Consider the following 15,927-nt stretch of genomic DNA (forward strand, 5'->3'; position numbering starts at 1 on the left):
TCGAACGGATAGCACCTTTTTCAAATTATCTCAATCAAGAACCCATTTCACACACGCGGTTTCTAAAGTTGTCGATATTCTTCTTTACTGTTCATTTAGTCCTAGCTTATCATTACATACGTTTATAATGGGGAAGACCAACAGCGCTCTCAACGCTTTCATCACTGGCATTCCAGATGACAAGTTGTCGGGATTCAAAGATATAATATACGCATTGTACAAGGACACGAACTTCACTTTGGTCCACGAGGGAGTATGGCTACCGATACCTGTTTCTTCTTGCTTTGAAGTAGTATCTTTAAAGCTTCAACGCTGACATTCTACTGCTCATAGCCAACGACTAGTTATCCCCAATGCCACGACATTTACATCCAAGCAAACATCGACTCGGCGCTGAAAAAGGAAGCCAAAATCAATGTGGCAAAGGCACTGGTTCCCACCGATGGGTTATGGAGTCCTCAACAGATCCGGCAGGCGCTTCTATCAAGTTCGGCCAGGTAAAAGAGTGTAAATAATCCCTCAATTTGTGCTTCTACATTCCAGTATAAATTTCAGCTAACTATATCTATACAGAGTAGCACTTTCTATGCCCTATACGGCAGATAATGCGTCGATTTTCATAGCTATGATATTGAAATTTTCTCAACTAGTTTTCCGAAGCCTGAAACAAATTTTTGTGGAGGATTGCCCATCTCATGAAAGTCGCGATGATTTCGAAAATGGCACAAATGACAACGAGACCACGTTCTGAATACCTGCAGATAAGGCATCGATTTTCAGCTCATAGAGGGGCTAAATGCACCGCGCGCACACTGTATCTACTTCTTTCCTGTTAGCTACTGTTTTCTGCTCCAATTTGATTGACTATATTTTACCCACTGTACATGCTCCTTCTTAATACGGGCGCATCCCCATATACACTACTACTCCTGAGATGCCAAGTTTTCTAGGTTGGATGGTGGGTTATGGATATTGACACAATACATAGGCTATTGGGAGAGCAGCCACGCCCCCAAAGACGCGGTCATTATTATACTGGTGCTGTCTTGAGACCGGTCATTGAATACAGGTAGAGGTAAATCGAAAGAAACCCATGAAATTGAGCTATTTTCTGAGATAGAAGAGCAGATGGAAGGAAGATTAATCCTAGTAAGAAGCAGAGGTCAATCCGTCCTAGGAAGGAAGACCGTCTAAACAATACATCCTATGGTGCAAGTTGCGCGGATTGCTTATACCAGCACTGATATCTCCGATCCATGCATCGATACTCTTGGCAGAGATGACGCTGTCGCATTCTTGCACTGCACAGTCAAAGTCTCTTTTGACCTCGCTCTTATCGAAAACTTCCATCCATCCTGCGTCTAGATTTCTCATCTCATCAATAAATACATCGCGCAATAGGGTGGCCTCATGCTCCCATAGATTCTCAAAGTACGTTTCACTGGTTTCCCCATTAGCTTCGGGCGTATATCTTCCAGGATTAGGCTCTGATCGTCGTGGTCGCCCCTCTAAAAATGTTGGATAGTTGCAGGCCTTCCATACAGGCACCGCAGAAACACACTCCCAGTCTAGGAGGCCAGTCAGCTCCCCGCTGTCGTCGACAAGGATATTGTGTCGTGAGAGGTCATGGTGGAATATCATTGACGGTTCTGGATCATCGTCATCCGTTGTAAGAACCAGAGGAAGAAGGGACCTGAGCTTGTCGATTATTGGTAACGTCCTTGTAGCGTTCTCCACTTCCTCTTCAGCGTCGCTATCAAGGTCTCCACCTGAATGTTTATCCAGGGCCGAATAACAGTCATTTTCGTCGAATGAAAGGCAAGCTGTGATCCAGTCCTTACTTGAGCGGAATGGCCCTCGGTGGACATCTTGGTGGATGTGTGATTTCCAGAAAAACTTCATAGAAACAATCCGGCCCACATCAGGTAAAGTTGCTTCTGAGGAAGCCCCATCGGGCAGATCAAATAGAGAAGCCCCCGAGTTCTTTCTCGTGGGTGCGCTACCATCATCTGAGCCGGATTCCTTTGCCAGAACTGATGTTTTGGTATTGGCCAGCTCGATAGGGGGCGGGATTTGCTCGCTTGATGTTGAATGTTCAACGACGGAGTAGTCCCCATAGATATTTCCAATTCCGCTTAGTTGATTTCGAAAAAGGCAAGCGGAGATTGCCGCAATCTTCCTAACCAGGCGTGCTTTCGCAGCAAAGGGAAGAAACCGACAAACTTCAGCGAAGGGCTTTCCGGGCATTTTGGTCATGAGCATCCATTCAAATCCAATTAAATTATATCGGGAAGGTTGGTAGGCGATGATTCTAGGAATTGGGAGGTTCGTGATACGGCGTACCCAATCCATTGTTGCTACTTCACTCATTGTTTTATAACGTGGGTCGACGGGCAATGCAACTCGCATGATGAACATCTCACCATCTATGCTGACGTTGTAGATCTTGTTGAATCCACCCTGCGTGAGGAAAGTCACTGTGACTGTGTTTGATGGCCGAAGCGACTGTACTGTCTGCTTGATAGCCGCAATTTCAGGTTCAAGAGTCCATCGGGGCTCGGAACCGAAGAGCAATTCCTCCCACTCGAGACCATGAACCTGTGGTTCCTGTGATTCCTGCGATTCCATTTTCGGTGGTATGTGTAGTAGGGGAAGTTCCACTGCAGGTTCTGATAAGAGAGCAGGAGAAGAGAGAGTAGGCAATCTGACTGTATTGAAGCTGCTAAACTGCGCTCGTAGGGAAAAAGAAGAAGAAGAGGGAGAGGAAGCTATTTGTAGCTGCCAGTCCTGACAAACAGGATCAGGTGATCTCAAAAGGTTCTAAGATTGCTTTGGTGCTGCGATATGTTGACAGCTGGGATGGAAAGAAAATATATGTGTAATTTGAAAACTGCGGTAGGTGACTATCTTGTAATTGTGTGCACCCCTGGTGGATCTAGGGAGCTGAGCCGCAATCAGCCTCATTAGCGTGTTGCCCACGTGATGAGCACAGTGAATGACGGTGGTTTCTAAAGGAGGCTAAGGCCTAATATATATATATATATATAAGAGAGAGAGAGTCATGCCGTATTATATGCTCAGGAGATCTTGCATGTCACTGCTATCAGGAATCTTCAGATTATCTAGCTCAAGAACCTGCTTAAACGTGTCCTGAGCGCCCCTCAAGAACTAGCGAGCATAGTTCAAGCGAATCAAGAGCAGCTAGCAATTTTAACCTTCAGACATGGTACGTCGGTTGTGCGTTCCGGTTAAAGGAGGGGTCAAGCTGGACTATGATTCAAATTCTTTCATGGAAGATTTCCACAACTGGAGACCAAGCCTTGAACATATTTGGTGAGTCTTACGATTCATAGTTCATCTCTTTGTATTAGATGAAAGCAAGCTTTCGTTATTTCTTCTTGAAACCCTGCCTCTTTTCCTGCGGTCGTGTTAATATCAATAACAAAGAGCTTCTTACGCTCGGATTGTCAACTCATCACCTTTTTCTAAACAATGGCTCTGACTTCCTCCAATCTCTTAAAGTCTTCTTTTCTTTTATTATTTGCAGTCTCCTTTTGTCAGGAACTAATACAAATATATAAACAATGCAACAAGAGATGTTGAGCTTCGAAGCCCCATTGTATTATTTTATTCGAGTAAAAAGAGTAAACCGAGTATTATGGGTTAAATAGTCGACAAGTTCCACCTCAATTTATGATATTCGACACCAAGCACCATTTTAAGTAATAACTCAATAATTCAGCATATCATCTTTATTCACCTTGTTCACTCTTATCATCTTCCAACATGTCCTCAGCTGCACGGAAGATTCTCGAAATTGAGAGAGAGGCATGGGAAGCACTTGGTATCCTCAACCGACCCGACGATCAAGCCTGCATTTTAAAGATTGTTGAGCAAGTCTACGCTCCTATCCACAATAATTTCATTTTTGATGGAAACATGCCCAGCACATTCTTTCAATCTGCCAAGTCTGAACTTCTGCTAGAGCTTCACTATCAAATTTGGTATATCCCAGTGGCTGTAAGGGACCATGTGCCAGATGAAAATGAGCTTAGTTTACGTCTGTATGATCTTATCCAATTTAAGCGAGCTAACGACCCAGCGTGGATGTATGTCTTACCTGAATGGGGGTTTCTACGGTATACTGGTCATTGATGGATCTATATAGAGAGAAGGAAAGTGATGCATTCCCTATATGTGGGGGCAGACAGGGAGAGAGAGACTACAAGATCCTGATGCCATTCAACATATTTTTTCGCAAAAGCCGGCAATGGATGGAAACGAAGTGGGAGAGACACAAGTGACAATACCCCATTTACTGCTCCAGCTCAGAGCAACTATTTCGAGCATGAGACTGATCAAGGGCATAAAACACGATGCAACAGGTATAGAGGTCAGATTATTCCTGCTTATCCTTATAGGGCTTTGAAGATATATTGCTTTTTTAAAGTTTATGAAGAGTTCAGAACATTATCCTTTCCTGCTCCTTTCGTGTGTCAGATCTAAATCTCTATATCTTTGGGGTCTTTAAATACCATATTTTGTCTGCCAGATGCTTTCTACCCTAGCTGCCACTTTGAAAGCAGCCCAGACATACGCCATCAACTAGCATAATTGCAATCAAAGGCATGTAATAGTAAGAATGCAAAAAGAAGAATAAAAGTTTTCACGGCAGATCTCTAGAAAAATAGTTTAAAGAATATTACTAACAGGTAAGTCAATGTCTTTGTTTCCGACACCTCAGAGGGTCTACGCACTCTACCAATGCACGCAGTTGTACACAAGTTGGCGAGTCCTATCACCTACAATCCCGAGAGCTATTAAAATCAGACACGTTATAAAATGAGATTCCTTGTTAATCCTGGAAACACAAAGGATCCACCATCTAAATAAAGAGTCATTAGCTCAAATATACCATAGCCAACAAAAACCACAAGAGTCATTCAAAATTCCACAGCTTTTCCCTCTAAAATATATCAGAAAAGGCGTAGTCATAATCATCCATAATATCATAAAGTCGTAAACCCCTCCCCTTTCCCTGAAAATATCCCAAATCAAACCCTCCCCCCAAATCCACCCCTCCCATCCCCCTCAATCCCAACCCTAACGGGACTACTCCCCCCACTCCAACTTCCACCCCGGGAACTATCGCTCCCACTCCCACTCCCACTCGCAGATCCCAAAGAAAGCACATCATCCTCACTAGCAGGTTTCCGTCCAGCACCAATCGCAACACGCATACCCTGCACAGCGCCGCCGTGCTCATGGCCTGCAGGGTACATGCCGTCATTGACGGAGAAGTTGCGGCAGATCAGGTAGGCACGCATGGCGGCGCTCTCGCGCGCAAGCGTCTCGTTACTGCAGATACTGTCTGTTCGGTACTCGCGGTTGTTGACCCGCACGGTGCATGTATATCCGCTGTTGCTTATGTAGGCGTTGTAGATTGGTTCGGGCCAGTTGCGGCGGCGGCAGAGGCCTGGTTTGGAATTGGTTAGTTTGGGCTTTTGCGCGGGTGGAATTGGTTGGGTTGGCCTTAGGTGTTAGGGTGGGGAGAGAACAGGTTGAGTCTTAGGCTTGTTTGTCTGCATCGGATGTATGTTTGGGGGATTGGTTTGTGTTGGCATGATGCATGACATGCATCGCTCGACAAGGAGGAGGAGGTGGTGGTAGTAGTGATAGTGGGGAGAGTTATGACATACTGGTCAAGTAGAGGATATAGTACATCTTGGGATTTGGACTGGACGCAAGCCAGGAACAAGAAAGACGGGAAAATTGGTGACGGGCGACGGAAGACGGCGTTGCCACTTGTCCAACTGCAACGAATTGCGACGGTTACTAGTAACGCATTGGACGGACCAGGCTTGCAGTGAGACAGACTTAGGGCTGAGGCTGAGCTGCTAGCTGGTGTGCAGTCAGAAAATATGCGGATTGTGATGCCCAACGGCTGGCGGGACCGCGTTTGCTTTGCTAGTAGCGGGGAGGATGTGCTGGCGTCCCAAACAAAAGCACAATTGTAATACTAGCCAAGGTCAAGGGTGTCTAATCCCAAAGAAGGGTAGGATATAAAGCACAAAAAAGAAAACAATAGAGAGGGGATTGGGAACTAAATCACAATTTTGAAAGAAACTTCGGAAAGATGCCACACCCATCTACAGATATACAATTTCCTAGAGCCGAGTCCCCCTCCCCCCCTTCGTACAACATAAAAAAAAGAAAAACAAATTAATGAGGGGAACAGAGCTACTGCTTGCCATATACTTGATTACTTCTGGAAAACAGGTGGGGCTTTTGCATTGATACCTTTCCCAAGTCATACCGTGAGCTGGCCGGTGTACACAGTACCAATAGAGAAGGGAAACGGTTGCAATTGCGACAGCGCACAAAGAGACAAAAAAGGAGACATTTGGTATCAATGCAGATGACCTGAAAAAGAAAAAGGTATTAAACTAAAAAGTCAAACTACGAAGATTCTAATACCCACCGTTGAAAGATTGAAGGTAAAAAAAAGAAAGACAAGGATACAGTAAACAATAACAGTAAGTAGTAACAGGACTAGTAAACAATAAGCAAAAAATGGTAAACAATCAAATCTCAAAAAAGACTATAGGACATGGATCTGGAATCTGGGTATAGACTACCTCTATCAAGTAAACAAATACAAGAAGAGAAGAGATGATAGATGCATGTAAACGCTAGACTCGCATTGGACCTCGGAAAAGGCCCCAAAAAATAAAGGCAACATTAACTTAAACGGGTGTTCGACGTGTTTCGTGTGCCGTTTTCTCGGCGGGTTTACTGATGCGCTGGCATATCTCTTCGCCAGTAGAATCGAACCGAGTCTGAGGCACCGGGAGTCACCGTGAGCTGCCTGGTTATGCCCCCTGCAATTCGCCGATCGAAACATAAACATTCTCGGGGACTAAGGGAGACCTTGCAATCTGCTTGCAGAAGGGTAATATCTGAAGATTATGGATCCTAGTATTCCGGAGTGATTTGAATGGAATAGGAGGTGCTATAGTGGTGTTATGATATACTATACGGAGTACTCCACCCACGGGATTAGTTTTGTACGTTGACATTGTTTTCTCAGAATGGCCTTTGTATTTCATTTTTGGCCCCGCAGATGCATTCAGTACAATTAAATTTGCCGCCTTTGTGGGTTCTCGAGACGCGCAGTTCTGCGAATGGTGATTGGCGCCAAGGAGGGGCCGTTCATGTTGTGCAGAACGCGTCTGAAGAGGGGTCAATTGCTTGTGAAAAGACTATGAGTCAATGAAATAATCAAAGTAGAAAGGATCAAAGTGGGTAATTGAGTTGGAACATCCAATATCGGAGAATGGGAAAATGCATGCGCCCCCCGAGAAACTTCAGTTACTTGACAGGCATCGGACGCAGTGATGAGCTGGCATTGCAGTGGGGAAAGGCGTTAGATTTATCTGCATATTCTGGTACTGACGATTACTTTTGCCCTCTTGGGCCTCGTGCAGCTTGTCTCTTTAGTGGCAAACACATTGTGATGTACAAAGTACATAGGAACATTTTCATATTGATCGGCGAGAGTGGCGGGAAAAGTAAAATCTTCACCCTCGCGCTAAAGGAACTTTTTTTTTGTAAACTTCAGAAAATCGGTGAAACTGCCAGCACGGGAAAAAGTCAGAAGGAATTGGTGCTATGTGCTATGACCTATGTTGTAGAGTCATACTCGGGCCTCCGAACTCAACCCCTTGCGTCTCGGTTTCGTTCACAGCATCCTGGCTTGGTCGAAATCATCCTCGTGGCTCCCATGCCATGACCGCTGCTATGACCGCGGGGCTTGCAGTCTCAAGCATCCAAGACTAATCATGCATAATGCACTCGCTCGGAGTCCCTGGTGACCAATGACACCCTGCTTCAATCTACTATCTCGAGAGACTTTTGAAGGGAAACTCATCCGTCGTGGCGCTTTGTCCCGTGTCTCCTTTTTGATATAGCGTCGGCTCATACCCCTCTCGGTTAGATAGTGAGGGGCTGGGCCTCGGACCAGAGCCGCATTTTCTCGGCGGCTTTGTGCGGGATCACATACAAAGGGTGCATTGGCTCTAGCCGATCACCTCTTGAAAACACATTAGCCTGATCACGGTTCGGTGAAGATTTCCAGGAAAATGAGGATGAGAAGTTGTTGCTTGTGACACTCGAGTCTGTCCGGTAATGATGGTTTTGAGTCGCGCTCAATCCTGCCATAACGTAGCAGGTATGGTATGAATCAACGTGCCTTAGTGTTGGTCAGCTACATGTACAAAAAGAACCATTACAGATAGGAGTGAACATACTTGCCCGGTTTGTCACGAAGACCACCATCGTTCCCTTGACAACATCCAAGGATGTATCGGATTAAACCTTCGCGGCTGAATAGACTGTTGGTGGGTGGCTCGGTGTTATCCGGCTTTCCCTCCAGAGAAGATTCAAGCAATGGCCAGCATCCACCAACCCAATGGCTGTAGCATCCATCTACCAGCTTATTTGTTCGTCCGGAAAGACCACCCTCTGGGGCGGACTGGCGTGCAGACAACCATGACACTAACATGGGGATGTCCATGTGTCTGCCAGGAATCATTAGCATACAAGTATTAAACGGAGTATTCTGAGCTAGAGTAGTCTCGCACCTGTTGAAGATCTCCTCAGGGGGTCCCAAGATAGACAGACATGCCAGAGCGCAAAAGGCGTATGCCCCATGGGCCTCTGACCCAGGGCTGCCGGAGATACCTCCTTCAAAGGTTTGGCCTAAGGGCGAGCGTCAGCATATGTCAACCCTGCTATAAACCAAACCAGTGACTCATACATCGTGAGAGATATTCAGGAAGACCACTCGTCAGACTCTCCAATCCTGCCTCCCGCGCTTGAGAGCCCGGAGCAAGCGTCAGTGGCAGGTCAAGTAGCGAAATGAGAGTCATAGCGCAGTATGCGCCACTGCATTAATGGACATGTCAGATCTTGCATTGGGGAAGAGGAACGGGATTCACAAGCAAGCACCTGCTTCCTGGAGTTTCACTTACCGCACATCTTCCTCCCCGCCCTCACAAACACGGAATCCCCCATCTGGCTGCTTTAATCGGCCGATCCATTGCCACCTGGGAAAGGTAGAAACCGGGTTAGACGCACAGGATCACACAAGACGCACATGCAGAAAGCTGACAACTCACATCGCGTGTCGATCCACCAATCCAAAGGCCACCTCGCCTCCAACCATAGCCAGCGACAGAACAGCTGCATAACTTCCCGCTATATGGGATGTCTGGCCGTGGCCGCCGCCAAAGCCACCTGTGGGGTTCTGCATCGGCCGAAGGGTAGCGATCACACTAAAATAGACAAAAAGAATGGTTTAGAATGGTTTTTCATGTTTCACGTTGTAAAGATGAGATGATCTTTTCCAATCAGGGTATATCTTCTCCGGAGGCTCTCCATTCTGTGGATGTATATATGACAGATAGAAAAAAGCAAATTGGGGGGGGGGGAAGAACGAGGCGGGGAAAGGGAAATAATAAAAAGTATAATAAAAATAAAAATAAAACTAGAAGCAAGGATGTAAAAGCATGCACGCACCGTTCACGAAATCGAGTCGTCTCTTCTTTCAGCATGGCGAGTCCCGCCAACGCCCAGTACAGAATCCACGGGCGGCTAGCGTCCATGGCGACGAACCCCTCAGGATAATCCTCGAGGGCATCGTAGAGGAACCCAGTGTGGAGATCACGTTGAAGAGCGGGTACACCATGGTCGTTGAAATCCTTCTGAGAACTATGGATGCCTTTCAGGAATGGTAAGCATTTTTCCACCGTCGCGTTCTGCAGATCAACTGTCTCGGTGATGAGCGGGTCGCGGATGGGCGGCGGCTGCGTGAACAAGGCCGGGATCCCCGGGCGTGGTTGGTTGGAGTCTGTATTCATGGTAGTCATGGTAGTCATGGTTGTCCTGGCTGTTGGAATTAATAATGTTGAGGTTGGGCGGTTCTTGGTGGGTTTTTGTGCGTTCGGAAATCGAACTTTTCGAGGTTTCCCGATGAGCGGCATCAATGGGATTTTTGAGGTACTTTGTAGATTTTGAAGCTCAAAGAAATGTAAACTGAACTTTCTTACTATTGTTCTGTAGATGGGAATGTAAATGTAAATGCAAATGTAAGAAAAAAAAGGTCTAGAATTATTCTTTGTTTCCCCACTTGATCTCTACCGCTGGAGTTCCTATCTTTGACGACATCATAACATGGACTATTTTGATATTTTCGTTCCCTCGAGAATTAACAATCCTAACACAGTCAGCATCAAGGTTTCTGGTCTGGAGATGCATACAACATATCTCGAGTACTATTACTCCGTACTCCGTATTCCGTGCTCCTGAGAAGCTGCATGTCACAAAAGTCAAGAGGTATATATGTGATGAATCTGACGCCATGCAGTGTGCAAGTATATTGGCTTACATGACACCCTTGCTGCATGTGCCCAGGTGTGCCCCAGGTATCCGTGCGAAAGAATTGGGGAAAAGAATTGGACGTGTCCAATTTCTTGTTTTGCCAGGGTTCACGATATTGAGGCACTCTCAACAAGATCCCATAGTCCGTGCAATATACCTTAGCCTTAGTACTATTTTATTATTTAGTATTTGCCATTTTAATATGGATTTAAATTTTCCTATTTGGCTATTTTCCTATTTTCCTATTTTCCTATTTCCCTCTTTTCCTCCGGGGAACTCCCTAGTGCATGGTCAGCATCCTGAACTGGCCCACTAAATACCTTTGAGGTATGGCGCATTCAGGGAACCGCTGTGAGATACGAATCACGAGCATGGTGGTGAGCAGACAGGGAGCTGATTGGATCTGATTAGGAAGGGCAACTACTAATTTTGGTATACAACATCGCACGATCCGACTGTCAGATCTCACCAATTTATATTGCCACGCAGTGGTACGCACTGTCTTGACGCCTTAACCTGGGTTTTCTTTTTTTTTTTTTTTCTTTCTCCCCCACTGATCTTCCGGGTTCGGTCTCACGGTCCGATGATTTTCTGTTGGTCATAAGGATCTCAGTCAGAACCTAGGAGTAGAAAAAAAGAAAGTATATATTAAATAGAGATATGGAATAGAGATATGGAATAGAGATATGGAATAAAGATCTGAAATAGTATATGGAATAGTATATGAAATATAGAGAAAACGAGGGAAAAAGAAAAAAACAAGGCAACCTTTTCCCCTTTAGGAAAGAATTCAATAAATAGGGAGATCATGGGATCACCGTGATTCCCGGCAGGGAACCCTCCACTATAACACGCAACATACAACATACATACAGAGTACGGAGTACAAAATACGGAACTACTCCGTATGTTGTACTTTATTTCTCTCTCCTATTCCTTCCTATCCCGACACTACTGCAAACTAAATCATCGTGGCATTAATTCATCGCTCGGCACTGGATCAACGTTCCACGCCATCAGCCAGCCTCTCCACTCTCCACAATCAACTCCCCTAGCGCATTTCTTCGCTCACCGCTGCTTTGTCCCCCCCACCGCCTCACTTTCCCTCTTCTTCATAGTTGTGTCACCCTTCTGAAGAAGGTCCTCTCATCCAGGCTGGTCCTTTCCTTCCCCTTCTCTTTTACTTTCCCGTGATCGTTTTGACTCCAAAAAAGTCATGTCCAATGTCGATATATCCAGTGATGGCCTGATTGGCGTCGATTACGACTCCAGAGGCTATCTTCAGCATCAATCATGGCCTATGGCGGCTGATCAGGCGCCCCCACGGTCAGAAGAGGCCCATGGTCTCTCCCCGTTGCAAACTGGCGGTCACCCTCTGGAACAGTCGGTGACTCAGGATCCAAATCTCATGGTCGATTGGCACTTTCAAACACTACACGCCCCTCATCACCACCATCTCTCATATTCCTCCGAGGACCCGTCCTCGGCGCCCCAGTTTACCACTAGTTATGGCATGCCCATGCAGTCTTCGCCCGTCGATCTCATGTCTGGCCAGGCCCAGATGAGCGCCGGCTTGCTCGATGGTTCTTATTTGCCCATGTCGGCACCGGTTGACATGGTACCATTCACCTATCAGGACTTCCAAGCGGATCTGATGACGTTCCCCAACGGACTTCCGGACGTTTCTTATGCCCCGCACCCAGTTCTGGAAAGCAGCTCCCCCACCGATACTTATCTGGAGGTTCGCTCCCTGTCCAGCAGCGACAACGGCTGGAGTACTATCGACCACCGCCGCTCTCTCGACTTTGGTTATCCCGAACAAGGTGTTTTTGTCAACCCCACCCAGACACTGCACGACCGCAGTCTTTCAGAGTCTTCATATTCCACATCATACGGCAGCTTTGTGGATATCACGAATCCGATCGGTTCTCCCGGTTCCGAGAACAATATGGACTTGCCTTGCTATAATCACCATGGCCACGGCCATAGTCACAGTTATAGCCATACTCACAGCCACAACCACAGCCATAGTCACAGTCACAGCAGCTCCATTGGAATGCACGGTACCTCCCCGACAAGTAGCGCCATTGTCCTTCGTGACCAGTCTTCGCCAGGCTCTCGCTCGCCTTCCGCAGTCAGCCCCATCGGAATGGTGCGACCGATCCCGGTTCCGATCAAGAAGTCAACGTCTCCTGCTCGATCAGCTGGGTCTTCTCAGGCATCTGCCTCACCACCGAGCCGGAAACCGTCCCGCAAGAGCCCCATCGCCGCCAAGACCGCCGAGACCAAGGTTCGCAAGCAGTCCCAAACCGGCAAGCCCGAGACCGAGAAGCGTGTTGGCAAGAGGAAGGGTCCCCTCAAGCCCGACCAGCGTAAACAGGCCAGCGAGATCCGGAAGCTGCGCGCGTGTCTGCGCTGCAAGTTCCTCAAGAAGACATGTGACAAGGGCGAGCCTTGTGCCGGATGTCAACCGTCCCACGCCCGGTTATGGCAGGTGCCATGTACTCGCATCGACATCAAAGAGATTGGGTATTTCATGAAGGACTGGAAGGCAGATTACGAGCGCCACATCACCATGGGCTTCTCTGTCGGCAACATCACCGGATTCTCGGACCAGGAACGCACTCTGTTCATTACTCACGGTTACGGACAGATCCTGCCCATCAACGCCCGCGAGGTCTATGTCCGGGACGAGCAGTGCTTCACCGTTGACTGGATGGAGTCGATGCAGCGTGAGCCAACACAATACGACGTCGAGACTGCCAAACTCTCCGCTGGTATGGAGGGCATCTCGCATGCGATGCTGTCGGATTACCTTGACCGCCACATCGACGGCAATGGCACCTTTGAGAAGTTTGTCGACGATTACTTCGAGGGCACTCCTTTCTTGACGCAAATGCTGAAGACCGCCTTCCGCTTCTACTTCCGCACTAAGCTGCCCGTTATCCGGAAGGCACTCAAGCTGGTGGTTGCTTACAACCTCACCATGCATGTCACCATGGTCGAAGGCATTGGCGAGGAGGAAGGCTTCCTCGGCAAGATCGACCACATGGGCTCCAAGTTCGCCGGCAAAACCATGGCCCCTGTCATGATCAACTTCCAGATTAAGTGTGCCATGGCTAGCATGTGGCGTGAACTGCAGAAGGATGTACTGGAGGAGTTGTCAGCACTTTACTCGAGTGTGTATAGCGGTGACAAGCTGAAGAACTGGCCAACAATCTTCATCCTGGCCTCCATTCTGCTAGCCGTCTGGGAGGAGATGCAGTTCGACAGCCACTACCGGACACCAGACGAGGCTGCTGTTAACAAGTTCTGCACCGATATGGAAACTACCCCGGTGGGCGTTATCGTCGGACTGTTCCAGGCCATCTCACAGAAGCTGCCCCCGTTCACCGAGTGGGACTCGCAAAAGCACCACCACCTGTTGTACTCCAACCCGGATGTCTGCAATACCATGACCGAAGTCCGCCAACATGTCGAACAACATGGTAAGAGATAAAGCTCTTCCCAAATCTTCCTCTTCGATCTCCGAAACTAACCCCCCTTCTTACAGAAACCTACCTCCGCAGCCGCACCGGCACCAAATTCAACCGTGGTGACTTCGACTGCCTTTCAAATAAATTTGTGTCACGACTGGTCATTCGCGCCAACTAGACCACGACCCCGATGCGCAAACGCATTATGATGATGATATTTCCCACGACCATCGTTTCCAGCAGCGAGTACAGTTCCGCGATTTCGTTTTGAATACTAAATGTTACCACTGAGAATATGCGAACCATTGTCGTGACGATGTGTGAGCGCATCTATTTCCGCTCTTTAACGAAGCATCCGACGGGCCTCCTAGAGAGGTTCTACCCTTTTTTTGTATTGTTGCTCTGAGCGAACCGACTTTCCTTTGATCTAACTTTTTATGAGCCGTGTTGTTTTTTTTTTTTTTTTTTTTTTTTTGGTTCTTGTCTTTTGTCATATTTACCTTTTCATTTTTCCTTGGAATCTCCTGTTTTTGAATTTTCTTTTTTTTGCTCTTGTCTTTGGTGTATACCTTTCTTCGCATAGCTTTGTCTCCAGCGATGAACGAGGATCACGAATGTCATGACCGTGTACGGCCGAAGGTGTTGATTGTTTTGTTTTCATTTTTCTGGCATCTGGCACCCGCCACGAAACAGGCCAACAATTCAAGTTGAAACAAGGCCCTGAGAAAGGGTGTGCAGGCTGTCTTATCCCCGAACTGTCACATTCTTTGTGGTGGTTGGGGGCAAACGGCGTCGGAGGGATATTTGCGAGAGTATTTTGTTTATACGCCAATGCTCAATATCTCAATAGTTTTTAACTCTATAACTTGAATTCTTATTTTTTTATCTCTCATTGTTGACATGAACTATAAAAAGATGTAAAGACCGGTGAAGCCGGATCCGGGCTAAGTTTGGAAGCGGGTACAGAGTACCCGGGAGACGCAGCAGTTGCCGCGTACAGCCCCGTACCCTGTACTTTCCGATCACTAGCGTCTCCATTTCAAAGGCCCACCCCCTCTTTTGGCGATAAGCACGTCAACGTCATCACTTGGGGATCTTAAAGGAACTTTTGAGGGATATAATGAGAGATATCAGAACATGTGGAAGTTCATAGAATGTTCATAATGTTAATATTAGTCTATTTGTAGACCTGGAGGTCATATCCAATGAAATATAGGTTTCGGAGTTTTTCAGGTGGCGTCAAATGAAGTGATGGGCTGTTCTCAGGCACCCCTGTTTGACTCATCCGGCATCTTCTGGCATTTTCATGGGCGTCACGGGCACCTGACTAAGACATCTCGCCCCCTCATCCTTCCAAAGTTTCCTACATAAGGACGCTGTTTCCCCTCTTCTACCTTCTCCCTTCTTTCATTCTCCACTGCTTTACACACTTGATTCCCTTCAAATTAACCTACAAATACAAGAGCCCATCATGCAGATCTTCGTCAAGACTCGTACGTTATCACCCTTATTTGGCCTCCAGGCATCCTTGAGAGAGGACCGCCTGGATCCCACCCTCTCTTACAAATCAGCCTATGAACATCCCTGCTAACATTCCTTTGTCTCTAGTCACTGGCAAAACCATCACCCTTGAGGTTGAGTCCAGCGATACTATCGACAACGTCAAGTCCAAGATCCAGGACAAGGAGGGTATTCCTCCTGACCAGCAGCGTCTTATCTTCGCTGGCAAGCAGCTTGAGGATGGTCGCACCCTTTCGGATTATAACATCCAAAAGGAGTCCACTCTCCACCTGGTCCTTCGCCTCCGTGGCGGTATGCAAATCTGTAAGTGATTTCTTCTCAAACCCTTGCGACTTTCACTTGACTAACATTTGCCACAGTCGTTAAGACCCTAACTGGAAAGACTATCACCCTCGAGGTCGAGAGCTCAGATACCATTGACAACGTCAAGTCCAAGATCCAGGACAAGGAGGGCATTCCCCCCGACCAGCAACGTCTTATCTTCGCTGGC

General features: G+C 47.2%; 5 protein-coding genes across 5 annotated transcripts; 2 read left to right on the forward strand and 3 right to left on the reverse strand.

The window, feature by feature from the left end:
• Window positions 1-127: 127 nt before the first annotated feature.
• Window positions 128-501, forward strand: PEX2_064820 (uncharacterized protein; the record flags this gene model as incomplete). Its single annotated transcript, XM_016743753.1, has 2 exons — window positions 128-253; window positions 334-501. The coding sequence occupies 2 exons, from the start codon at window positions 128-130 to the stop codon at window positions 499-501; spliced, it is 294 nt and encodes a 97-aa protein (XP_016594818.1).
• A 672-nt stretch (window positions 502-1,173) lies between these two features.
• PEX2_064830 (Aminoglycoside phosphotransferase) lies at window positions 1,174-2,628 on the reverse strand (the record flags this gene model as incomplete). Its single annotated transcript, XM_016743754.1, has 1 exon — window positions 1,174-2,628. One exon carries the CDS (start codon window positions 2,626-2,628, stop codon window positions 1,174-1,176), a length of 1,455 nt encoding a protein of 484 aa, XP_016594819.1.
• A 2,426-nt stretch (window positions 2,629-5,054) lies between these two features.
• PEX2_064840 (uncharacterized protein) lies at window positions 5,055-5,724 on the reverse strand (the record flags this gene model as incomplete). The annotated part of the gene is made up of 2 exons (XM_016743755.1): window positions 5,055-5,476; window positions 5,700-5,724. The coding sequence occupies 2 exons, from the start codon at window positions 5,722-5,724 to the stop codon at window positions 5,055-5,057; spliced, it is 447 nt and encodes a 148-aa protein (XP_016594820.1).
• Window positions 5,725-8,113: 2,389 nt separating this feature from the next.
• On the reverse strand, window positions 8,114-9,938 carry PEX2_064850 (CAAX farnesyltransferase subunit beta RAM1; the record flags this gene model as incomplete). The annotated part of the gene is made up of 7 exons (XM_016743756.1): window positions 8,114-8,213; window positions 8,310-8,579; window positions 8,643-8,760; window positions 8,819-8,946; window positions 9,033-9,107; window positions 9,180-9,335; window positions 9,580-9,938. 7 exons carry the CDS (start codon window positions 9,936-9,938, stop codon window positions 8,114-8,116), a joined length of 1,206 nt encoding a protein of 401 aa, XP_016594821.1.
• Window positions 9,939-11,656: 1,718 nt separating this feature from the next.
• On the forward strand, window positions 11,657-14,094 carry PEX2_064860 (Zn(II)2Cys6 transcription factor domain-containing protein; the record flags this gene model as incomplete). Its single annotated transcript, XM_016743757.1, has 2 exons — window positions 11,657-13,928; window positions 13,994-14,094. 2 exons carry the CDS (start codon window positions 11,657-11,659, stop codon window positions 14,092-14,094), a joined length of 2,373 nt encoding a protein of 790 aa, XP_016594822.1.
• Window positions 14,095-15,927: the final 1,833 nt, after the last annotated feature.

The sequence above is a fragment of the Penicillium expansum genome, assembly GCF_000769745.1.
Source record: "Penicillium expansum strain MD-8 chromosome Unknown contig210, whole genome shotgun sequence".
NCBI classification, from domain to species: Eukaryota; Fungi; Ascomycota; class Eurotiomycetes; order Eurotiales; family Aspergillaceae; genus Penicillium; species Penicillium expansum.